The sequence below is a fragment of the Nomascus leucogenys genome, chromosome 3, assembly GCF_006542625.1.
Source record: "Nomascus leucogenys isolate Asia chromosome 3, Asia_NLE_v1, whole genome shotgun sequence".
Taxonomy (NCBI): domain Eukaryota; kingdom Metazoa; phylum Chordata; class Mammalia; order Primates; family Hylobatidae; genus Nomascus; species Nomascus leucogenys.
This window is the reverse complement of record NC_044383.1, coordinates 122,031,977-122,059,180: the sequence shown is the minus strand read 5'-3', so window position 1 is coordinate 122,059,180 and position 27,204 is coordinate 122,031,977. Positions and strand designations below refer to the sequence as shown.

General features: G+C 35.1%; 1 protein-coding gene across 1 annotated transcript in view; it reads right to left on the bottom strand.

Moving 5' to 3' along the window:
* Window positions 1-26,801, bottom strand: part of PDE7B (phosphodiesterase 7B) — a 344,692-nt gene extending 317,891 nt beyond the window's left edge. Inside the window, exon 1 of the mRNA XM_030809727.1 lies at window positions 26,448-26,801. Coding sequence (XP_030665587.1) covers window positions 26,448-26,468 — 21 coding nt within the window. The 5' untranslated portion in view covers window positions 26,469-26,801. The remainder of the gene's footprint in view (window positions 1-26,447) is intronic.
* Between the last annotated feature and the right edge of the window lie 403 nt (window positions 26,802-27,204).

The following is a 27,204-nucleotide window of genomic DNA, read 5'->3' as shown; positions in this document are numbered from 1 at the left end:
ATTAGGTGATCGATCACTATTGACTCATCACATCATCAAAGAATCAAATGACTGATGTTTATAGATTTTTGGTAAGGATAGAAAAAAAGATACCCTCCCAAGCTGTGGGTGAGAATAAAAAATGCTAAAAGCAATTCAGGCGGATTTCACAAATATCACTTAAAGTTTAAATGTGCTAAAAGTTTTGATCCCTGCCATCTAGTACTAGGAATTTATACCAAAGATACACAAGCATAAGTATGAAAGAATAGGTAAAATAATGTTTACTGCATTCTTTGTAATAGTGACATCTGTAGACAAATATCTATATCAATTTGGAGAAACACATTTTACAAAGTAAAGTAGACCTACATTTATGGTTATGGAAAAGTTGTCAAAGTTATTTTGAATATTAAGGCAAGTTGTGATGGCATATTTAGTATTATTTTATAAAGTTAAAGTGTACATTAAAATATTTTGGAAGTTTGGTTCTAACAACATGAGCACTGACATAAGCAGACCTCTTTCCCACTATAAATATACTATTTTTTAAAAAAAGACTGATAAAATATGTAGTAAAAATGTAAATGATTCATTAAACAAATATCAAAGAAATAAAATTTCTAAGAACCATAGCAAAGAAGTAACTTAAATCCAGGTGTTATGGTCATGAGAGAACTGTGGCAACTAACAGGATATTGTGGCAGATGATGAAAGTTCTCTGTCCATACCCCTTGGGCCTTTTAGGGTGTTCCCTTTGACTTGGAACTGCCAGGATTTCCTTCTCTGTAAATTAGGGCTTCCTTTCCCCAGAACTCTGGAAACCTGCTCTAATTGCATGTGGCATGTTGGAGATGTCAAAGACTATCTCCCACCTCTGCTCTAGTAACTCTCAACCAATGATTACCCAGATAGGGTGTATAAATATACGAGCTCCTTCAGCCCTCTGGGTGGCTTCATTCTGAAGCACGTGTTTTATACTCTTTTCCGTTTCCCACTTTAATCATCCACTGACATTGCTGGCTTAAAAACAGTCTATTGATTTCCTTTGTCTCCCTGCCCCTCTGTTTTTTTTGTTGTTTTCCTGGAGGTCTGTGTACCTCCCAAAGAGTATGGAATGCCCTTGAGTCTCAGGATCTGCTTCTGGGGGAACTAAATCTAAGAAAGATATTAATGACTTCTGAGACCTCTGGTATAGGGTTAGGGTTTTATTGTCCATTTATAAGCCAAAGTGAAGGAACTAGAACCTAGAGCTTTGCGTTAGCATGACCCTGGGCTGCCCCTCAGGGAAAGGAGAAATAAAAGGTCACCATTCCAGGGAAGTGACAAGCCAGTTTCTTTCTGTCATCTCAGGAATGGAAAAAGGAAACAAATAAGCAACCCACTTAAAAAATTGAAAACCCAAATCTGAAACTGACATCTGAATGGTACGGGAATCTAAGGTTTAAAAAAAAAAAAAAGAAAAGAAAAAAGGAATGTGTAAACTGGTTCTAGAAAGGCAAAATTTCTGGGAAGCTATTTGGAAGCAATCCCAAACATGACATGAAAAAGAAGTAAATAATTAAAAAAAAAAAAAGAAAGCAAATCCATCAAGAAGGAGTCAGCAGACAGAAGTATCAGAACACAAGTTAATGGAACAATGTCAAGGAATCCACAAAACAAGCAGGTTGCAGATGACTGGAGTTAAAGGAAAAGATCAAAATTATAGAGAAAGAATGGACACTGAAATAAAATTCGGTAGTTTTTTTAAAGAACAAATGTATCTTCTAGAAATGAGATATATGGTAATTAAAGATGAAAACTCAAATATGAAGCAAAAGTATCTTAGACCCAGCTCAATGGAGTACTGAACTGGAAGAGGAATCTAAGGACATTTTCACAATGAAGTACAGTGAAATAAATATATGGTAAATATGAAAGGGTGGTTTAAAAATGAATGATGGATGGGAATTTTTTTTTTTTTTTTTTTTTTTTTACACAGAGTCTCTGTCACCCAGGCTGGAGTGCAGTGGCACAATCTCAGCTCACTGCAACCTCTGCCTCCCAGGTTCAAGTGATTCTCCTGCCTCAGCCTCCTGAGTAGGTGGGATTACAGGTGCCCACCACCATGCCCAGCTAAGTTTTTGTGTTTTTAGTAGAGACGGGGGTCTCACCATGTTGGCCAGGCTGGTCTTGAACTCCTGATCTCGTGATTCACTTGCCTCAGCCTCCCAAAGTGCTGGGATTACAGGCTTCAGCCACCACGCCCAGCCCGGAATGAGGATATTTAACATATCTATCGACTATATAAGTTCAAGAAAGTGAGAAAAGGTAGGAGATGCCATTTTCAAAGAAAGCATGGCTGAAATTTCACCAGCTACAATGAAATATATGAAATGTAAGAGAAGAAATGCGAGATTACAAGGTAGGAAAAATAAAAGTAAATCTAGACACTTTAATGAAGCTGTAGAACATGAAAGACAAGTGTGGAGGCCCTCAGCTCTCCTCTTAAAGGAGAGTTTCTACCAGATGTGCAGTTAGCTGACAGCCGACAGCCTCAGATCCACCGGTGTGTGCAGAGGCCACTCTCTGCCCCAGACTGCTCCACTTCTGTGCTGGGCATGGTGGGGTACTACAGCTGAGGCCTTCCTGCTCAATGCCAAACTCTTCTCACAGCCATTTCTACTTAGCAGACCCCCAGGAGCCTGGCTGCACTGCTACTTGAGCCTTTTCCTACCCCAAATTCGTTTCTTCTCCCTGCCCTTTTATCGGGTCACACCTGTCCTGAGGTCTGAAGGCTGTCTCCATCTATTCCTTTCCCCTTCTGCACTGTCCTTCACAGGCACTTTCCTCCCCAAATCTCTTGTGTTTCTAATTTTGTCTTGGTGTGTCCTTTGCAGAAGACCTGAACCACCACAGAGAGAAAACCTTAAAAGCAACCAGAAATAACAGATGACCACAAAGTCACACCAATTAGCCTCACAAAAGAATTTTTGTCGGCAACAACAGAGACCAAATGGCAAGTGAATATTGTCCTCAAAGTGCTCAGAGAAAATAACGAAAACCTAGAGAATTCTAGATCCTGTTAAATTATCATTCAAGAACAAAGGTTAAATAAGGATACGTTTGAGTCTAAACACTGAAAATATTTACCACTTACATACCCTTAAAGATTGAATGTGAACCTGAAAAGGAAAAATGAAATGCATGAAGGAATGTTGAGCAATATTGGGAAACATATGAGGAAATTTAGATAAGCATTTGCTATAAAAATTTAAAAAGATAATAGTTCAGGGTTTCAAAACAAAGTAGAGCTCAGATATATACAACAATAACAGTTCTAGGGATGGACATGATCTCATTTAAGATGATTTCAGTAAGTTTCTTATATTTTTCTGGGGTATGATAGGGATATTAAATACATGTAAATTTATTTATATTTTTATTCTAGTATAAAATGCTAAAAATTTGAGTGTATCTGCTGAAACCACAAAAAAGAAATGTCTAATCTCTAAACCAATAAGAGAAAATGTATTTAAAACCTCAATCCATCTAGTTGAAAGCAGAAAGAAGCAAAGAAGTAACAAAAAAACATGATGAATAGCAAAACAAAGTGAGATTTGAATAAATAATTCTTAATACATATATGGATTTAGCTTGACAGTTAAAAGAAAGTGATTGCATTAAAAATTAAATTCAGTTATATATTGTTTTAAAAAGACACACCAAGAATATGCACTCACAGACATGTTGAAAGTAAGAGGATAAAAAAGATCTATCAGGAAAACTGTAACCAAAAGAGAACTGGAATACAAGCTTTTAATATTAGAATATTATTAATATTTTAATAAATGGAATAGACTTCATAGCAGAAAAGTAACAATTACCAGGAAGATTATCCCTCTGAATTTACATTTATCTGCCAGGCAAACTTCAAAGTATACAAAGCAAAAATTGACAGAATTACAAGGAGAAATTTACAAATCTATAATCATAGCAGGATATTTTAACTTACCTATTACAGTCATTGACCCAGAAGGCAAATAAGTAAGGGAATAGACTGTTCCCAGTGTAAGCAAATGGACAATTTTGACAACACAGTTAACAAGTTTGCTCTGATGACGACATATAATCACTGTTTCCAACAATTACAGAAAATATGTTTTCATTTGTACATGGATTTGTTAAAATAAAAATTAGTGACTTAAGCTACAAAGCAAGCCTCAAAGATATCTAGGAATCATTTTATGGAAGCGGCATTCCCTTAATACAACGCATTAAATTTGGAAATCAATAATAAAAGAGAGCAATCTCCTTTCCACTTGTCACACTTTAGAAATCTAAAGTAACCACTTCAAATAATTACTGAGTAGAAATAAAATTGTAGAAATTACAAAATATTTAGAAATGGACCACAGTGAATATACCCTCTTTCAAAGATTGTGATGTTCAGCTAAAAAGGCATTTGGAGGGAAATTTATAGTTTGCAAGGCATAAATTAGAAAGAAAGTAAGATGAAAACTCAGCAACAGAGTAAGCCACAAATCAGTAGAAGAAAGAAAACCATTAGACCAAGGATAGAAATTGATGAAGCAGAGAGAGATAACAGGGAGGCTCATGACATCAGATGCATTCCCACCTCCAGGCATTTGCACTTGCTGTGTCCTCTGCTGTGAACATTCTTTCCCCAGGTATCTGCATGGTTTACTCCCTCAATTCTTTCAAGTCTCAGAAGTTATCTGCTCAGTGAGACCTCCCAAGCACCTTCTTAAAAATTTCATGCCCATCCTCCCACATTCCCTAACATTTTCTCTGCTATTCTTTTTTCTATAGCAATCATCAGCAACTATCATCTTTTACATGTGGATTGAATTTATTATGATCTATTTTGCTTACTGCTGAATCTGCAGGTGCCTAGAACAATGTCTAGCTTAGTAGTTCCCAATAAATATTTGTTGAATGAATAAACGAATTAATGAATAGATGGCCATCTAGGTGGTGGATACATGGATGTCTGTCATATTATTTCTGATAGTTTTCTTATATTTGAAATATTTGCAATTAAAATTTTAAACTTTTAAAAATAAAAAACATTGTCTATGTCTGTGAATATAAGCCAAAGTTTATATTGATTATAAGAGGTTAAAAATTATCAATATTTACATTTTCTTATTTGCCTATCTACTTACAACATGTTTATGTTGCTATTGCAATCACAACGAAGATAAAAACAATGTCCTCCAAAATCAATCATAAATGCCTACCTCATATATTCAGTAAATTCTACTATTGTCTCCAATCACCCATTATTTTCCAGAATTCATAAAACTACCAAAACTACATCATACTATATTAAAGATCTATATAAAAGAGAATTCAATAATCCTTCAAAAACAATTTAGCCAAAAACTCCAAAATAAAACTACTCACAAGACACTGTATTATTTCAGTGAAAAAATTTTGTGCATATTTGTGGACTCAAATATTGAGTTTGCAAAACCTGGAGACAAAGCGGACACTTGAAGATATTGGGAAGGCATCTTTACCCCGATTCATAGATATTTGTGTCTGTCATGTCATTTTGTGTTTGTGAATGGTTTAGAAATTTAGGTGTGTTTTTGACAGGAGAAATTTAGAAACTTGTGGTACAGAAGAGTGAAGGGAGTTAAACAACAATTGCCACTTATTGACAGATCACTAGATTTGTTTCGCTCTCAGATCACTCACCCAGCTTCAAAATCAGGAACCTTCATTGTATGGAGCAATTGTATACATAGACTGTCCATGTACACAAAAATTATTCATTACATAGAATCTTTCTATTTATAGAATGAAGTATAAACTGAGAAAAATCATCCCTAAGTTCAAGATAATTTTAATCTGCTGATTATGAAGTTTTCAAAAACAGAACATAAGACTTGGATGTGGAGAAATGAGAAATAAAGCACATTCACTCATTCACATACACTCACTACTATATAAATGACTAGTATTAAATAAGTTTATGTTTTCCAAAGTTCACATGTATACTGAATGCATTTTATTATATATTAATTTATCAAAAAGTTGATTAAGTGGGCAGAAAAGCAAATTTTCAGACAAAATTTCCATAATAGCCTTCAGTTAATGTGTCTACATAGTCCCTGATAGTCTTTATCCAACAGACTCACTTCAAACATAGAATGAGTTCGCCTTGTAAGACTTTGTTAGGTAGGGAGGGTCCATAATGTTGGGTTTTCTTCTGTGTGGTCTTGAAGCAAAGAGCATTAATTAGACAGTATAAAAAAGAAACACTGATTTCTAACCAACTTTTAATATACTATGAACACTTGCATTTGACATACTGTATTTTTAAGAGAAGCTATACAAACTGCAAGGCCCAAATATATCTTTTCTGTATGTTTTTTTTGCAGTATGTGAAATTGAAAATATTTTTAAAAAGACAATTGCAGTGTTAGTGTAATGTGGATGATTTTCTACAAGAAAAGTGTGAGCAATGTTGGGAAGTCATTGATAAAATTATGAAAATCTTGAACAGGAATTCTCCCTGCTTAGTACACCGAATGATGCTATGAGAATAAAGAAGAGTTTATAATGAAATTCTAGATTACTTTCTGGAGGCAAATTACCAGGATGCTACTGGCTATATTTACATAAGATAACTTGCTAAAGCAACTGAACTCTTTGCTGCAAGCACCAAGCCTTTAAAAAGGCTGGAATTAGATCATTTTTGACAACTCACTGAGGCATCTGTTAGGAAAAATTGGAAGAGCTAATGAGAAACTAGGTGACCTAATCACAATGTTATGAATAAAATTTCTCCCGCATTGCTTGAATTAGTTGTTTTCTTTTAAATCTCATTTTTGTTATTATTGCTCCACATTGTTAAAGTCCGCCATTCATAGTTTCCTAAGAATCATTAATTAAAATAAAAAACCAAGAGATGATATGAGGCTACAAGACAATAATAATAAACAATAGTTAATAGTTACTTAGATCTTTCCACCATCCACACGGTCACACGTGAATGCGTATATTATACGTACGTATGTGTGTGTGTGTGTGTGTGTGTATACACCTATTCTTACGACAACATTGGAAGTGATTATTGTAGCCAATATAAAATGAAAGAAAACTGAGGCACGGAACAGTTAGTGACTTCCTTCAGGCCATAGCACAGGTAGCTGTCAAAGCTAAGAGTAGATTTCCAGTTTCCTGTCTTTCTCCAGAATTCTTTTTCTCAATTCAACATTTATGTTTTCTACAGTCATTGACTACTTTACCCATGTGAGTAACTGGCCACAGAAGTGCCTTCCCTAGCTCCTCCCACCCCACCCAATAGGCAACTCTCTGTCCTTGCTTTTCTGAGCCCAAATAAGAGGAGAAGAAAATGTATTTCTGGTATCTTAAGGAATCTAAGCAAATATTTCTGTAAGCCCTGTTGCTTCTGCTGTTTGGGATCTATGTGGTCTTTGTACTTTGATTTCACATCATTGTGGGTTACACAGGCTTTTGTGGGCTGACTGGGAATCAAATGATAATGAATAGTATAGTGTCCATGGAAACATTCTTTTCAGTTCTAATCATCTTTGTAAATTGGAGATGCCCATATCTTCATGTAAAGGAAAATATATAATAATGACACAATTTAAAACAATTGATCTATCATTAGGGGCCACATATAACTGTGATTGCACTAAAAACATCTCAGAGTAAATAGAGAGCAGCAGATTCCTACCACAGCTTCTTTGTGCTACTCTCAAGTATAAATGGAAAATTCCTGTCATCAGGGTCCAAACTGGAAGCCTCAGCCCCTTACCAGTAAGAATGTCTAAAGAGGCTTTCATGTCTACAGAAGCTTCTGTAGCATGAGCTCTTCGGGCAGGGCTCCAATAATATACGCAGCACTATGGGAAAACCAGATGTGGATGCATTTGAATCATTTCCTGCTCCTCCTCCTTTCCCAACCTCCCCACGCTTCTGGGAGTCTTTATTCTCCACCCTCTTCCTCTTTACATTGTCTTCCTAGGTGAGCTCATCCAGTTCCAAGGCTTTAAATAGCATATATGTTGATAAATTTAAATTCAGTTCTGATCTCTCTTCTGAACTCCAGACTCTTCATCTCTATTTCACTGATAGGCCTCTCAAGCTGAATGTGTCCTAAACACAACTCTTATTTCCTGCATCTCCCCTCCTCCAAACTGATCCTCCCTCGATCTTCCCTAATCCAGTGAATGGTACCACCTAGTGATGTAGGCCAAAAATCTACAATCAATTTTTCTCAAATTTAGTTTATTTAGGTGATATGTACTTGTGAAATGTACACTTCACAAGTACATATCACCTAAATAAATAGGCGTAGTACTTACTACTGAACTCAGTTCTAAGCCTGTGTGCACAAACACGCACACACACACACATTTAATCCTTATGGCAATCCTCTAAGGTAGGCACTATTAGCACCCTCCACCAGTTTTACCAATGCAGAAACTGAGAAGAGGCTATTTGACCAAGGTTACAAAGCTGATAGGGGGCAGAGCCAGAACATGCCACCAAGGAGCCCAGCTCCAGAATCTGGGATCACAGCGTTGTGTATTGCTGCCTCTTCTTTTCATCCAATCCACCATTGGGTCCTATATTCCTATAGTAAATACCAAATCTGAACACTGTCCACCACTCTACTGTTTCAGCTTACTCCAGGCCATCGTCGTCATCTCCCATCTTGCCTACAACACCCATCAGCTGCTTATGATGTCGTCCCTAGCCTAGGCTGACAACCCATTCTCCACACTGGAGTCAGAGTGCTCCTTTTAAAGTATGAATCAGTTGGTCTCTCCTCCCTGTCTACGTGGTTTCAGTGGCTTCTCATTTACTGTGAGAAGAGTGCAATTTCCACCATGTCCTGTGACGATCCGCATGCCCTGCGTGTCACCTTCCCATGCCTGCTCATCTCCTTCCATCCCATCACCTCATTTTGCTCCAAAAGCACTGCGCTTTCTGTCTTTCAGACATCAAAACATGTTTTCGTCTCAGGACTTTGCTCTTGCTCTCTCCTCTGCCGGGATCACTCTTTTTCCAGGTTTAGGTGTCTCTTTCTCAATCATTTCAGCAGAGAAAAGACTCCACTGGGCTCTCCGGCTATGGAGCCAAGTCTCCACAGCCAGCAACCTGTTGTCTCATTACTTTGTCTTACTTTCTTCCTAGATTTAGCAATCTCTGAAATTAACTGTCACATCTACTAGTCTATGTAGTAACTGTCAGTCATCTCTGACTGGAATGCAAGCTTCATGGGGATGGGAACTTTGTTTTTTTCTACTTATTTCCAGTCCCTAGACCATACTAGGGCCCCAAATACCTGATGGTTGAATGAATAAATCTAGGCTCTCTCACTTAAAAGTACTGACTTTATGCTGATTAAGTAATGAGAGTCTGAGTTTGTTCATCAAGATGGGGACAATTTTATCCATATATTAGAGATTTTCTGAGATTATTTGAGAGATTTAAGCAGGAATCAGAATTTTTCTCAAGACTTCATAAATATACTATGCAGTAATAGTATATGTACTATATATATACTTATACTAAAATTTGGGTCTGATTAATAGTTTGTCACATGTGCAAATTATAGTTTCACACCATCGAAAGAAGTCTATATCCACCCCAATCCTAAAATCTAAGGAAACTGCTTATAATTTAGATTCTATTCATTAAAAGACTAACATCATATACAAGTCATCTGGTTTTATACCCTCATATGTGTACAAGTATACATACACACACATGATTGGGCCATATGAAATTGCTGATATTTACTGTTTTGGCCAAAAGATGATCATTTCGATGGCTTGATATAATATATGTATATTTATACACACACATATGTACACAGCCTTCAGCAGTAGGAAACACAGAATCATGTGATGATTTATCTGAGACAGTCATAGTCAAAAAACAATTGAGCCAGTGTACTTAAGGTTCGGACATACTAAACAAGACAATGTAAAATATTGTGCCTAAAATTCAATTTCAGTTAAGCAGGTGTAAGAATTCATTCTTAATGAATAGTGCACAGGCACCATCAGAACTGTGTTCACTACACAAGTACTCCCCAAGGCTGGGCGCGGTGGCTCACACCTGTAACCTCAGTACTTTTGGGAGGCCCAGGTGAGCAGAGTAGTTCGAGACCATCCTGGCCAACATGGCAAAACCCTGTCTCTACTAAAAATACAAAAATTACCTGTGCATGGTGACACGTGCCTGTAGTCTCAGCTACTTAGGAGGCTGAGGCAGGAGAATCACTTGAACTCGGGAGGCGGAAGTTGCAATGAGCCAAGATAGTGCCACTGCACCCCAGCCAGCCTGGGTGAAAGAGCAAGACTCCATCTCAAAAAAAAAAAAAAAAAAAAAGCTTATCTCCCCAATTGATGTTTCCACCATTGTCCTGATAAAACAAAGGCACTGGAGTGGGGGTGGTGGTGATAGTAAAAATATTTAACCATTAGCTTGACCAGAGGTGAATGATTGGTATGGCCATGCTGGCACCTACCTATGGAACAATGGTCCAAGACAAGGGCAAATACTCAGAGAACCCTCTGCTATGTAGAACTTGAAACTCATCTTGGTAGTGCCAAAGAACTTATCCTAGCCTGAAAATTTAATTAGAAAAAAAAAAAAGCTATGTTGTGAGACTTCTTTGGAGATAAATGACATAATTTAGGGTTCACTTCATAGTTAGAAAATAAATGTCATCTTGCTTACTCAAGATTGTATGAATAACCTAAATGCAGGTCAAAATTATTAGACTTATAAATTTTTTTTAATTCAACACATAAAATGAGCTTTGAAAAATTTATGTGTGGATTCCTTAGGTTACCTTTTTGCATTAATTTAAAGAAGAAACACTGTAAATGTTTGCTGTATTAAAGGGAACAACTCATACGCCTTTTCACAGAATTTGAGAAAGTAGCAATTAAAAACTGTATCTTAGTGCTATTATCTACTTCTGCAGCTCCAGTTTGTAATAACTCTTTGTTATTACTTTAAAATATGCCAAAGTTAAAAATATTTTCTCAGTGAAGAAAATATGGAGTAACACATTAAAATGTACTTAGTCCTTCGGCTTAAATATTCAGTCACTTTTCCTTAGCTTCTACTGTTACCTGTAAGATATAATATTATCAGTGGAGAAGAGTAACATTTCATAAAACTTACCATTTAAGAGGGGAACAGTGCACACTGGGGCCTACTGGAGGGCAGAGGATGGGAGGAGGGAGAAGATCAGGAAAATAACTAATGGGTACTAGGCTTAATACTTGGGTGATGAAATAATCTGTACAGCAAATCCCCGTGACACATATTTCCCTACATAACAAACCTGCACATCCTGCACATGTACCCCGACCTTAAAAGTTAAAAAAAGTTTTTAAACCTTACCATGTATTAACATGTTTTCAATTTAATGTTTTAGCATACATTTAGTGACATGTATTATTAAAATTGTTGAGCATTGATTCTCTTAAAAATTTTAATTTTCTAATTTCTGTTTTGAAAAGGAACAAAAATACTGCATAATGTTACAAAAATTAGAAATATGTATCTTTTTATAAAGAAAATTTGTCCTATTGAAAAAGTTATAGCAAACACAGTTTTAAAACTGTTTACTATTTCTCTTCTACGCATATATATTTTCAAGTTACTTGTAAATTGCTCATAAATTCTTAATGATTGGACTCTAGGCTAAGGACTTAGCATATTTTACATTTATTAGCTGTAACTTCAAGTTCACTTGTGCTTGAAGGATCCCCCACACAGGAAAAACCTGCATAAAGTATCTGGAAAACACAAGCACCCAAGAAAAGCTGACAAACCGCCAGAGGCAACAGATAAATACAGAACACCAAAGACCTAGTTTTACATAACTATACCAGAATTTTACTATAGCAGAGCGAAGCTTACTCTAGGGTTTATATTATTTGCAATCATCTAAATAATTTATTTACCCTTTCCACAGGACATGGCTAGTGTACTGGAAATAATCTTTTATGTGTTTACAACACGTATGCACTATCATTTTCATTCTGAGACATTAGATTAGCTTGTATAGGACCGTAAACTGTGAAACAATTTAGATAATGAAGAAAGCTGCTATGAGCTAATTTTAGCTAATTTATATCAGCCACTATACAAGCAAACACTAACTTCTATGCACGAAAGCCATAAATCAGGAGCTCAATAATGTAGTTTGCCAAATATATTTGTTGGAAAATGTGAGGTACTGATGAAAGGCAGAATCTGTAACAAGTAGTTCTTTGACCTAAGATCTCCCTAGCCTATTAGCAACCTCAGAATGATACTTTGCTAAAAGTACCACTGGCAAGTAACAGTTACAAACTAACGTTGTTACTCTAATGAGATTGTAATGCTTTTGTAAAGAAATGTTTGCATAATATTATAATGGCCACAATGAAATATGGAAGGTGAATATATTATTATTTACTTAGTTTATGATTTTGATAAATACTTCTCATTTTAAAATTTATTTCTTAATTGTACAAAAGGGTAGGTGAGTACATGTAGATATGGGTACAAATAAAACATGCATTTTTATGAATATATTCAAAAATTCTAAACAATTTTAGATAGAGACTGAGGTGAATGGTGGTGGTGACAGGAAGAGGAAGATTTTTACTTTTCATTTTATGCCCTTCTGAACAGTTGGAATTTTCTAATGTGTGTTCTACTTTTGTATTTTAAAGTTAATGATTAAAATAAATCTGCTAAATTGAAAATAAAATAAGATACAATTTGTTTCAAACACAAGATAAAATACAACAAAGTAGTAAAAATTTTTGAATATTTACTTCTAGTCCATATTGGAGTCTTTTAATACTATATGTGTTTTCCTCACTATGCACTACTCACTACTCCTCACTACCCTTACTCTCTTTCCATATCTTTTGAAGAAAACAATAATAGATAAAAATGAATAGCGCAGACTTCTTAAGTGCCAACCACTGTTTCAATCACCTCATATGTATTAATTCAATGTGAAATCAGATTAAGACAAGATTGTTATTACCACTGGTAACTGCTGAAGCAAATGTAGATCCTATCTAGAGACAGATAACATCACACTAGGCCTCAAGTAATTTCTCTGTCTCTGTCTCTCTCTCTGTCTCTACACACACACACACACACACACACACACACACACACACACGACACCTAGTGCTTCATCAAAAATAACCAGGTATATGAAAACCAGCCACTTTGATTCAACCAGCAGCAGCAGCAGACAATATCTATAAACACTCAAGAGATCAAAATAAAAGCAACAAAAGTTTTATAATGATTTGCAGAATATGTTTAAGGATATGAGAGGCAAGATTGAGAATTTTGACAGAAAGCTAGAAATGACCAAAAATCCCTAAAAATTTTAAAACCGAAAAATATCATAACTTAAGAAATTGTTTTATGGGATAAATGACAGATTAGATACAGATGAAGAAAGACTTAGGGAAATAAAAATATTGGTCTAAAGAAAATCTTCAAAATGAAGACCAAAGAGATTGAAGGTAAGTAATGGGAGTAGGAACATTCAAAACTCGAACATACATGTAACTGGAGTCCCATTAAGAAAGGCTAGAGAATGATGGTTTCCAGCTTCACCCATGTCCCTACAAAGGACATGAACTCATCATTTTTTATGGCTGCATAGTATTCCATGGTGTATATGTGCCACACTTTCTTAATCCAGTCTATCATTGTTGGACTATTGCAAGGACAATAAACCAAACATCGCATGTTCTCACTCACAGGTGGGAATTGAACAATGAGAACACTTGGACACAGGAGGGGGGATATCACACACCAGGGCCTCTTGTGGGGTGGCGGGAGCGGGGAGGGATAACATTAGGAGATATACCTAATGTAAATGACGAGTTAATGGGTGTAGCACACCAACATGGCACATGTATACATATGTAACAAACCTGCACGTTGTGCACATGTACCCTAGAACTTAAAGTATAATAATAATAATAATAATAATAATAATAATAATAATAATAAAAGAAAGGCTAGAGAGAATGGGGCAGAGGCAATATTGAAACAGATAATTAATGAAAATTTTCCAAAATTGTTAAACAATATCAAGACACAGCCCTAATTGGGATAAATGCAGAGAAAACCATACCTAAGTAATCATGGCAAAACAAGCAATCAAACATGAAAATAGTGCTACAAACAGAGGAAAAGGACAGATTGCTTTTAAAAGACTATTTTCTGACTTATCAACAGAAACAATAAAAGTGATAAGACAACACAATAATATTTTAAAGTAAGGAGGAGGGGGATTACAATCTATAATTTTATTACCAGTGAAAGTACACATCAGAAATAAAGGTAAAATAAAGCCATTTCATACAAAACCAAAATCTAAACAAAATCATCACTGCACTAAAGGAAATCCTATATGTGACCTCAGAGATGCAGGAAAGAATGAAGATGTGTAATTGTAAGAAACCATAATAACATATAATTATTCAAAGATTTACATTATATAAAGTTAAATACCTAACAATAGCATATAATTTAGGAGGGAGACAAAAGTAGTTAAGGCATTCCAATGTTCTCAAATTTGCCACAAAGGAATAAAAGTACTAATATGCATTATGCTTGTATTAGGTCATAGATGCATCCTGTAACCGCAATAGTCACCAGTAAAACAATGTAAAATAATGTAAAAATAACAAGCTAAAGCTAATGGAAAGGGGGCAGTGCAATTACAAAGATAATTAATTCATAATTAGGAAAGTGAGGAGAGAAAAAGAAATATAGAACAAGAAGAATAAATAAATTGTACATAGTAAGTCAGCATATTTGAACCCAAATATATCACTGCTTCCATTAATTATAAAAGGATTAAATATTCACTGAAAAGGCAAATATAGTCAGACTGAATGACAAAAGAAAATTTACTTATTTGCTGCTTGTAAAGAGACACACCTAAAACATAAACATATAGACAATTTAAAACTAAAAGAATGAAAAATGATAAGGCATGCAACCACTAAGCAATGGAAAGCTAGTTTTACAGATTTTAGTATCAGCCCAGGGAGAATTGAACCCAAAAAAAAAAAAAAAAAAAAAAAAAATGGAAGGGATATTTTACTATGGTAAAATTTCAATTCGCCAGGAAGTTACAACAGTTCTAATATTGTTTATAAGGAATTCTCAACCTTTTTTCCATTATCATCCTGCTCCCTTATGGAGCCATTTTAGATATTTCTTTCCCTAATCACACTCCCCCAAGTCAAGGAAATTTTAATGCCAACTTGACTGAATATCTGTTTATGTGCTGAACCTTTTTAGGTCACAAACCATTATGATGTCTAAGGGTTTTTGGCTCCCCAAGAACCAAGTATTGCCCCTGCTGTGAAGGCAGGATATAACAGCACAGCATCAAAATACTAGTTTAAATTTTATAAAATTGCTGATATTCAATCTTGATCTAAAAAAATGGCAATTTTACGTTGTTCAATATAATATATAAGCAAATGATGGCAAAATAAAAGAAAATAATTCTCAATCATGAGGAAATTTTTTTAATATACCTCTTTCAGTAATAGAAGTAAAAAAATCAATAAAGATATAAAAGATTTCAATGATATGATGAATAAATCTTCTAATTGACATCTATAGAGCACTATGCCTAACAATTGCAGAATACATTTATTTCAAGTACATGTAATGCATTTAGAAAAGCTGACTGTATATTCGGTTATACATTCAAGTTTCAAAAAATTCAAAGATCTTAATGGCATGACTTGTAAGCGCAGTAGAATTATACCAGGAAACAAAGACAAAAAGAGAACTAGGACATGCCAATTTGTTTGCAAATTAATCAATATAATCCTAAATAATTCACAGGTGAAAAACAAATTATAATTGAAATTGTCTTGAATTAACTACTAACAGAAACACTAACTTTTAAAACCTAGGGGAGACAGCTGAACCGTGAAAAATAAATTTGCTTCTTTAAATGTATATACTCAAAAAGAAGAAACACTGAAAAATAATCAACAACAACAAATCCATGAGAAATTACTAAAACTGACAATGAAAATAGAACATCTGAATAGCCCATAAAAATAAATGGAATTAAAACTGTAACTAAAAACTTGCCCACAAAATGTTTCAGACCCAGATGGACTTATGTGCAATTTCTATCAAATATTTGAGGAAAAAAATAATATAAACTTACAAAACTCTCCCAGAACATTTTTACTAGGGTAATATTTCCTAACTAATTTAATAAAGTCAATGGAACCTTGATACGGCCATAACCAAAAAGGATAATTTTAGGTTAATGGTTTTCATCAACATAGTTTCAAAATCCTAAAAATTATTAGCAATTCAGAAACAGAGTAATGAGTGATATTGAAAATAAGCATAACATAACATGACCGTTAGATTTATTCTAGGATTTCAGTTTGTTTTGAAATTATAAAATCAATCGCCCATAAACAGAATAAAAGGGAAAAGTCATACGAAAAGTATTTTAAAGAACATTTAATAAGAAATGCTTAGGAAACTAGGAATCAAAGGAAACTTTCAAATGTTATAGAAAATATCAAACTTAGTGGTAGAATGTTGAAAGCTTTCTTTCTGAGACTGGAAACAAGATAACGTTGCCACGATTACCCCTTCAACAATATACTGAAAACCCTATGTAGTACAATAAAACAAAGTTATCAGTATTAAAAAGGAAAATCAGTGACCACCAGTATTCTTGGATGCTCTGATTACCTCTATGGAGAAGCAAAATAATCCATAGATAACGTATTGGAATTTGTGAGTTTTGCAAGGTTGCTGATAATTAATTGATATACAGAAGTTGATTGTTTTTCTATGTATCAGTAACAAAAAGTTAAAAATAGAAATTGAAGAGATGCCAGTTGGAATACCATCAAAATACTAAGTGCCCAGTAATATGTCTAGCAAGGAATATGTAAAATGACCATAAAGCTAGCCAGAAGATATTACTGACAGAAATTAACAAACACCTAAATAAATAGAAGGATACATTATGTTTATGATTTGGAAGACTCAGAAAAGATGCCAGTCTTCCCAAATTGATCTATATCCCAACAGTGTTTTGTTTTAGGGAAGAATCTTAAGTTAATTCTAAAATTGTTATGAAAATGTAAAGAATCAAAAATGTTAAAAACAGTCTTGAGAAGAATAAAACATGAGATTTTACCAATGGAAAAAATGTTTGTAATGTATATAACAATCAAAGGTATCAAATATGTATATAATATATATATAAGTATATATAATATCCTATAAATATACAAAATAACTTGACCAGAGACTTGACAAAAAAGATATTTACATGGCCGATATACATGTTTTCTACCATAGAATGATAAATACTGTGTATTCAGATAATTAAACATCATGCAACAATGAAAATGAACAAAATACAATGATAGGCAACAACCTATCTAGTCTTCAGATATAACACTGCATGAACGAATGGAAGAGGCATGATGGGTTTCCTCAGGTGCCAAACATGTAATAATGTTCTATTTCTTGACTCTCTTGACTTCTATGTAGGGGGTTCAATGGTGCATAATTATATGTTAGAAATTTTCTGTTATGTGTGCTATAGTTTAATTCAGAAAGTAAAAAAAAAAATTTAAAACAAGATTTCTCTTAAATGTTTAAAGCACCAACAACACTGTAAACAAAATAATTCCATGAAATAATTTCTAAAACTTGTAAGCAAATAATACCAGTTGATATACTAACATCAAGTTTGACTCTTCCATACTCTGTTCTAAGCATTTTACAAATAAAAACTCATTCCATTCTCTCAAGAATTCTCTCAAGAAGCAGATATTAGAAACACCTTAATCTAACAAATAAGCAGAGCGAGGCCTAGAGAGACTAGGTAACTTCTTCATGGTCACAGAGCTAATAAATGAACCATACTGAATGTCGCCACATTATGCGCTGTTGATCAATGCACTCTACTGTCTCTCAGAGCAAAATTTCTGAAGTTTGAAGTATCAGATTAATCCATTTAATCCATTTAAATCCATTTGAAATGAAATAACGCTATTTATCTATATATTTGAATTTTTCTATAAAAATATAGTGGGTAGATTAACATTTTCAAAACAGATATTTTTATGTTTTGTGTATTTTAAAAATGTTTCCTAACTCATTCTTAGAATGATTAAGGATGGATTTTAAGCATATAAAAACAATTAAAAACTGTCAGCAAAAAGCTGAAGTTGAATTTCAACTATTAGCTGCAATTTATCTGAGTCTCAATTTCCTTGCCTTTCAAGTGGGCATAACAAATCCCCATCTAACAGGAATGTTCTAGAAAGGACATTTGTATTATGAACTAACTACTTACGTAGGAAAGCCAGAAATTTTGGAACCTAAAGGTTTACATTTACATTTTAGACACCTGAAATCTAAAAATGTTAAATAACTTGCCAACAGTATCATTCTTAGCATCTGGAACTTGAACTCAGGGCTTTAGGTTACAAGTTCAATGCTCCTTGAAAAAAATTGAATCCTCATTTTTTTTTTCCTGCTTTTCCTTTTCTCCTTTCACACAAAATAAGCAAATTGAATTTTAAATTATTACTCATTATTGCCATTTAATCCAATAGATGTATTTGATTATTTGGTTTGTAAAGATTTACATTAAAGGAGACAATATATTTTAAATAGGCTATATTATCTAACTCAATGTTTTGATTTGTTTTTGTATTACTACTACATACAAAGCTCTTATATGCATTTTGTCAAGTTTAAGAAGGGCCTCTCTCATGTACCCACACATGGGCACTTGGGGAAACATATTCAATGAAAAAGAGAACAATATTTCTCAATTATTTTATTTATAAGCTACTGAACTATATTTCTAATACTTGGTGATTTTTAATAATTAAAAGAGATTTATAGGGAAAAGTTTAGAATGTTAGTTTTTGTCATTCCAAACTGCTATCACACAAATTCCTGTTTTATGTTTATTCCTTTTGTATTATTTTAACTTAAAGATTATTTTTTACTCCAAACACAATAATGAAGATCTAGAGAAACAGAAAATAAAAACTACTAAATATGGAAAATGAGCAATACCTACACTTTTCCAAATGAAGCTAAAAACCCAATTGAAATTAGGTTTTTATTTCATTGGAAAAGCATGAACACTCATCTTAAGAACATGGAAACACACTATATTTCTATCACATAGAAAATAAGTTTTTTCTTAGATTTAATGACCTTTTCTAAATCAAGGCATTCTTTAGACCCCTGTATTACTGCAGCATCTCCTTTTACAAGAATGCTTTCTACACTTTTGTGAATGACTGAGTTCTTTCATCTGACTGGAGCCAGCTGGCAAGTGGCATAATGAGAAAGGGAAATGAAGGTCTTTTTTTTTTTTTTTTTCTCTCCTGGAAAACCAAGAAATGTATAAATCATATCCAAACAGAAGAAGCATTACTTGCTTGCATAACTGCACAAGCTGTACATCTTAATACAATGTTTTCTACTGTCTTATGAATAACTGATATTATAGTATAATTTTCCTTTAAAAGTCTATGATACATGATTTCCTTAAACACGGTTTGAATAAATACTAATTTTGCATGTATAGTTAATGTGAAAAATTAAACTGAACTGACCAATTCTAAAACAAAATTTAGCCAAGATGTTCAAACCAGTAAAATATGTATGGTAAAATATGTTTATTGTTTATGGAGAAAGATCTCAAATAATTGGGCATGTAACAGGCCAAAGTTTCTTAGACCCAGATCGAAGGAACTTTGAGCTTGACCAAGCCCCTCATTTTATACATGAGAAAGCTGGTGCCCAGAGGGCTGATTGGCCCAAAGTTACTCAAACAAGAGTGATGGGCTCCCTATCTTCTGGCTTCCTGGATTCTTACTTCCAGGGAATTCTCTGCTCCCTAGCCATGTCAAAGATACATGGGAGAAATTTAGTAAGGGTCAAAGAAAGAAATTAATGAAGAAATTTTAAAGCAAAACAGAACTCGGGCTGGACGTGGTGGCTTACACCTGCAATACCAGCACTTTGGGAGGCCAAGGTGGGTGGATCACTTGAGGTCAGGAGTTTGAGACCAGCCTGGCCAACATGGTGAAATCCCATCTCTACTAAAAATACAAAAATTAGCCAGGTGTGGTGGTGCATGCCTGTAATCCCAGCTACTTTGGAGGGTAAGGCAGGAGAATCGCTTGACTCTGGGAGGTGGAGGTTGCAGTGAGCCAAGATCGTGCCACTTCACTCCACGCTGGGCAACAGAGCAGGACTCTGTCTCAAAAACAAACAAAAAAATAGTAATTAAATTAAATAAAATGAAAAACATAAAATAAAATAGAACTCTTTCCTCTTTTACCTTCAAATTTTTCTGGTCACTTTAAAATATCACACAATAAATAAATGTCAGTAACTTTTTCCCATTATAAATATAATGCATTTATAGAGGGGAAAGTTGAACAATTCTAAAGTATATACAAGAAAAGTAAGCCTTGCTCCTATCCCATACTCCAAGTTCTCCAAGGCGTTGTTTAAGTTTTTAATTCAAATTTCCAGAAATTTTTAATAAGTATATATGAATGTGTCTATGTATTTATACAACTGTTAATGTAGCTTCCCCCCTCCACTTAATACATCTGAAAAATCATTCCAGATTTTTGCATGTAGAGGTACTTCATTCTTTTAAATGACTATATGGTGTTCTATTGTATGATTTTGCAATAATTTTTCAATAATTCACCTATTATTGGGCTCAAGTTGTTTCTGATATTGTTTAGGTTACAAACAATGCAAAAATAAACAATTCTATATCTTCTTAGACAAAGATTTGCTAGAGTCAAAGAGAATGTAAAACACTGACCATTTGATACCTTCAGGTATCAAATTTTGACCAATCCATATGGTAGCCTCTCCATGTGCTATGCCTGGACCTATGGAAACATACTCCTCACACCAGACTAGTCCTGGACCCCACCCCCATGCCAGAGCAAAAGAAGATTCTTAGAGATTAAGTATATTTAAGTCATGTATAAACTTCATTTTTGAACAGAATCCTTTTTTGAGCATGTCTAAAGCAATGGGAATAATTTTCATCTTGTAAAAAGGATATTTTATATACTTCCCATTTATATGTGAATTATGACTATGTAGAACACAGAAGGTATTAATAAGAAAAAAATCTGAGCAGGAAATTTAATGAAAAACTATATGAATTCACCAACCACTAGGAAAAAAAAATAAGTATTACTCCAAATTTTACACAAGGAAGACTCCTCAAAACCTCATTACCAATCTATTTTTCCCTTCTTTCCCTAACAGATTCAAGGAAGAAAGAAAAAGAGAGAGAGGAAAGGAGGGAGAATGAAAAGGAAGGAAGGGAGGGAGGGAGGGAGGGAGGGAAGGAGGAAAAGGAGTGAGAGGGCAGAAGGAAAGAAGGAAGGGAGTGAGGGAAGAAAGGAAGAGAGGGAGTGAGGGAGGGCAGAAAGGAAGGAACTTTAAATGCATGACAAAGTTTCTTTACTGGTATATTGACTGTGGCTATTGTTTTCATACTTCTATACTGTATACACTTAAATATATAAAGCATTCATAAAAGGATTTAAGGTTTTAAAATGTTGAGATATTTATACAGTAGTATCAAGAATTATATATTGCTTAATATTGTGTGTTTTCTGTTATGTTGTTTTTAGGTTCATCCAAAACTACAAAACCAGCTCCCTATTCTCCATGCTTGAGGTGTTAAATGTAAACTCTCACTCAGAGGAGACACCAGCTGGAATGCTCTGAGCCACACAGAATCCCAGAAATGTCTTGATTAAGGTGATTGAACTGCACCAAATCCCATCACTAGTAAGCGGCAGCAACCCTGTGCCAGCCCGGCAGGGCAAGGTCTCAGAGCAGATACTCAATGGACAATCAATTCACCACAAATTTCTTCTGAAGCTTCCCTCAACTTAGTTATCAACAGGTTTTCATTTATTCTCTAAAGAAATCAGAATTAGTGTTGAGAAGATATTAAGTGAAGAAATATAGAAAATCCAGGACAGTGATTGGCATTTAGGAAAAAGACTTTTGTCTTGTAATATTAAAGTTCCTAGCTACAATTTTCACAAAGCATGCCTCTTTGCTTTCTCGAGGAGTGTCACAGCCACAGAGGGGCACATCAACCTGATACAAGAGAAATGGAGCGGGGAGAGGTGACTGTCTTAGGGGAAGTGATAGTCTTTCTGGGGAGAAATTCTCAAACCCAAGTCCTGGTTTTGTTTTTGCTTTTCCTTGGCAATGAGATTATCTTGGAGGTAAAATTGTGTAAATGTGGACAACTGAGTAAAGGCAAACTACACAGAGAGTAGCGGAAATAAGGGACGGGAGAGGTGGAAAAATCAAAGTAAACACATGCTAATGATTCAGTGTTAATTTTGTCAGGTTAAATCACAGAATTTGGAAAGAAAAAGGGCATCTAACAGCCTTAAAGATGAGGAAACTGAGGCTCCAGAGTTGAAGAAATGTGTCTTCACTCCCACAAGTAATCTCGAAGTTCTGAGCCACCGTAAGAGTTTTCCTGACACTGAGGTAATTTCCTACCATGTTGACACCACATTGTGCCAGTGTTCAAGACCATCGCAGCTATGAACCTTGCTGGCGTGTATCAAATGCCTGCTGGGACCACGGCTGCCCATAGTGCTCTCTAAAGACTCCAGCTTTCTCTAACTCCTACAGTTTTAAGTTCAAGGAATGATGAAGATGACGCCAATGTACGGATTTGATTTACCAACTCAGGCCTGTACAGCAGCTGAATCAACCTATGGGAAAACTTTGGCTGTCTTTAACATTCTAATTTTTAAGAACACCATTGCAAATACATGATTTCCAAAATAATAACAATGCACTTAATCACATTATAGATCATCATATAAAAATAAATACCTAAATAGAAATACAATTTATTTTTTTCTTAAATTCCAAATTGTATAGCGCTGCCTCCTCTGCAGTTTTCCATCACTGCCTCCCTCCCAAACTTCTCCTTTTGTTCTTTCATTTCTTTGTACAGACTCCAGCCATTTGTTTAAATATTCATACTCAACCAGAATATGTTTCCTAATGTGGGAATCATTGCTTATTCACAGGCACAGCCCTTGACATCCTGAAAACATGTAGTAATGATTTTTGGAATAAAGGTTTGACGCTTCTACATTTACATGTAAATGGAGTTAAAAAATTCTAGGTTGAGAATAAGAACACTATAAAAATTTTGATCTAAAATGGATGTTAGAGATAACCCAGCACAACCAGTTGCCCTTACAGTTGAGGAAACTGAGGTCAAGAGTGAGTGAGTGGCTCAGAGTCACCCAGCTCATTAGAGCCTGAATGAACCACCTTGGTTCACTACCTCTGTTCACCGCCCTTTCTAGTGCACTTCATGAAATCACTCTCTAAGTACAAATCAACTCATTTAGATACTCAAATGATTCTTGAGAAAATAGAAAGTATAAATGCCTTGACCACACATAAGAACTTTGACATATTTCACTCTCTGTATTCAAATTTCTAACAATGCCTGGTACATAATAGGTATTCAGTCAGTTTGGGTTTCTACATCCCTTTTCTCCTTCTCTTCTTCAAATTTGTATGTAAACCACGTTAAAGACTGCTAATATATAAAGTAGACACCATCTCATGAATCAAAGTGGGGATTCCTAGAGCCACTGAGGATGTTTGTAGAAGCCAGTGGTACTGATCCCACGGCTACTCTCCTGTGGACAATGGAAGTGCTCCCCAAAGTACATTCTTAGGGGAAATGGGGCTGCTGCCATGAGGAGGTGCCAATAGAGATTAGAGATGGTCTTTGTGCTGAGAGAGACCTGACATTTCCAAATGCCAAGTCCTTTCTTCCTCAGCCAAATGTACCCCCTAGAACATAGATACCTACTTTCGCTGTAGATTTTTGAGGGGATACATAGCTGAATCCATAAGATAGTGGATTATTTAGATAAGAATTTCTGTAGATAGTTTCCAATCAATTATGTACCCCAACAATGTGAGGTCAACTACTTAGACTACCTCTTAGCTTCTACATTTAGATGTTTCAAAGTCAATTCTGATCCTTAAATTCCACACTTCTCTTTAATATGAACAAAGCCCTTTTCGTATTCCTTGGGATTAGCTTACCACTTGATAAATTCCTTCCAACACTATCTTCTGTGAGTCAACAAACAGCTTCCTCCTGCGATCTGGGCCTGTCTAACAACAAGTTAGACTTCAGAAGAACAATTACTAGGCTGAGGCATTTTCCAGGTGGTACATTCCCACTTTCAGGAAACTTGGTCATTTTACTTTTGCATTTAAGATGTCCTTTGGCTGAAAATAAAGTGTCAGTGTTTGAAATGTCCTTCTCTGTATTATTGACTTGAGTTTTAGATAATATTTTAGGCTGGACTGACACCAAAAGTGCTTTTCAAAAACACATGAAAACACCAAGATTATTTAAATAATTTACAATATATGAAAGATAGTAAATTCTAGGCAAACATTTTAACTAGGTTTTTATGGAGAACTGACAGTGAGTAGCTTTGTGCTGAACACTGTGTAAGGCATTAAAAGATGCACTAGTGTAATTATTTTCCCTAAATTAATGCCTGTCCCTGACACATCTTAGACTTTTCCACCCTTGCCCTAAATAACTTAATTCAAAAAAAAAAATTCTCCCAGCTAATTTGCTGACATATAGTCACCACTGATTTTGTCACATGTTGTTCAAGAGAGTGAGTACATTCTGAAATTAGACAGCTTACAGTGTCAGGTAAAAATTCTTACAAGGCAGATACAGTTTTTGGAGTTGCAACTAGTTAACTGTGGGCTTCTACTTGAGACAAAAGTGACTTCATTTTATTGGAGAAAATGTCAATCAAGACGTAACTACTGACACCCGTCTTTGTTTCACCAGCCAGTAATAAAAGATAAAGCAGAGGAAATGGAGGAGCTGCAGTTATGCGTTTGCAACACACAAAGTCCTTGTTTTCCCACTAGGCGCTGCAGAAAAGCAATTGTCCATTCACGGCACATCCTCTGCATTTCAGAGCTAATATTTTTGCAGTTCTTAACTTAGTACATTCCAGTCTTATGCAGTTAATTTTTTTAACCCTTTGAAATACACCTCGTGTTTGAAATCGTGCTTAATATTACTGCTAACATGACCCAGTTTTAAAGCTTTCAGGTTCTCAATGTTGAGAATAGAAACTTTAAGAAAATCAGTTAGAAATTTTGGAACAGGGTAATGATTTCAAATAATCCTATCTTATTTGCTATTGCATAACTTTGAGAAGGGTAATAGGGAAATCCATGGTAACCATATATTACTTAAATTGCTGTTACAAAAACCGACTCTCTGGATAGGAATGATTTTTAGCAGGGATCCCCCTTAACACATAATAATGTGCCATTGAAAACAACATTAGCCTTGTGTTGAATTGCCAAGCTTCCTGCAGCATTTAGTGTGTTTACTGTATGTGAATGCATATGCCTGCCTCTGGTGCAAAGAGGTTTACTCTTATTGCCATAGTCACTCTGGCTAGAGCACATGAAGAACAGAATTTTTAAATGATTAATTAGTCCCCAGGCTCAATCACTTAAGCCCCTAATTGAATATCTGACTCCATTTTCAACTATTGTAGGAAAAGATAATTAGCAAATTTGCAGTGGTAATAAAGAAGTTTTACTTTCCTTTATAAATAATAATATCTAAATTTCTGGTCATATAACAGTACTTGCATCTCTCCTGGACTTCTGAATCCAAAACATTTTTTGAAAAATGCAACAAGGTGATGAAGGATTTTTCTTAAGAGTTCATTTTTTGGACATCTTCTATTGATTTTTTTCTACCTTCAGTCTCACTATCAGCTTCTTCCCTTCTTGCCACCAATTTCTTCATCTTGAAGTCTGCTATCAACCAACATGAAAAACTCAAGAAAAAAACTGATTTCCTTATTCCCTGTTCCGCAAACCTTACCAATCCCTTTACCAGCGTTTTCCTATCCTGTCCCACCAAAAATGAAAATTACCCAACCCCAAGATTTATGTTGGAGAAAAAAATATTGCATTCTTTATTATTTTTTTTAAAGACCACCTCATTGTGGGCTCAAAGTGCAGTGAAAATGCCGGAGTCTCATTACACTGGTTGGAATGAAACCCTGTTGCCCTTAAACAGTTAATTCAGGGTAAGTGATAATGTTTAGTCAGTTTGCCTAGAAAAAGGAAGGAAATTCAAAAGCTGGTTGCTGTAGTAACAATCACAGACAAAAAATATATATATGTACAGGTTCATTTTAAATAAAAATCCTGCCATCTCTCTGTGACTCTATTCTCTCAAGAAAACTGAGCTTGCCGCTTAAATTTGTTGTACATACCTCAACCATTAAACAAGACATTTAACCATAGTGGCAGTTCTGTGACCTTTGAATGCCGTGAAATCTCTGAGCGGTGCTGCTTGTTCATGAAGACTTGTGCTGCAGAATCCAGCAACTTCATCCAGGATTAGGAATATAATTAAGTAACAAAAAAAAAAAAAAAAAAAAAGGAAAAGAAATAAAGAAACACAAAAGCACACAAGGAGATCGAGAAAGAAGGAAGGTAGAAAGAGAGGCTCTCCCTGGGTGAGTAACACCACTTTTCTCCCAGACAAGTGCTGGGACAGAGCCCAGCCTGCTGCAGTGCCCAGACCAACTGACTGGCTGGGTGAGCAGCCGCCGGCCTGCTAGGCTGGGAGGTGCTGTCAGTTGCCACAGGCAAGGAAAAGCAGAGACCAATCGGCTTCAACTCTGGCAGCTTACTGGAGTGGAGCCTTTTCTGTTTATGTTTCCTCATTTCAAGAGTGACGTCAAAGGGTTTAGTTTTTCCTCTGCATGTGCTATTAATTTTAAAGTACTGTACTATGGGAAGAATGTGTGTGTGCCTGTGGTCAGCCTGGGCACCCCACTCTCAGGAGAGCCCAAGAAACATTTTCTATATTCGGGAATACATTTAAAGAATTTAAAATACCTTGTGGTGAGGTGTATAAAAACAAAAGCAAAACAAAACAAAAATTAAATATAAAACCCTGAGCTAAATCATAGCAGCAAGATGTAGATTTTTTCCATCTGTGAGTGTATGTGCTACATACTCACT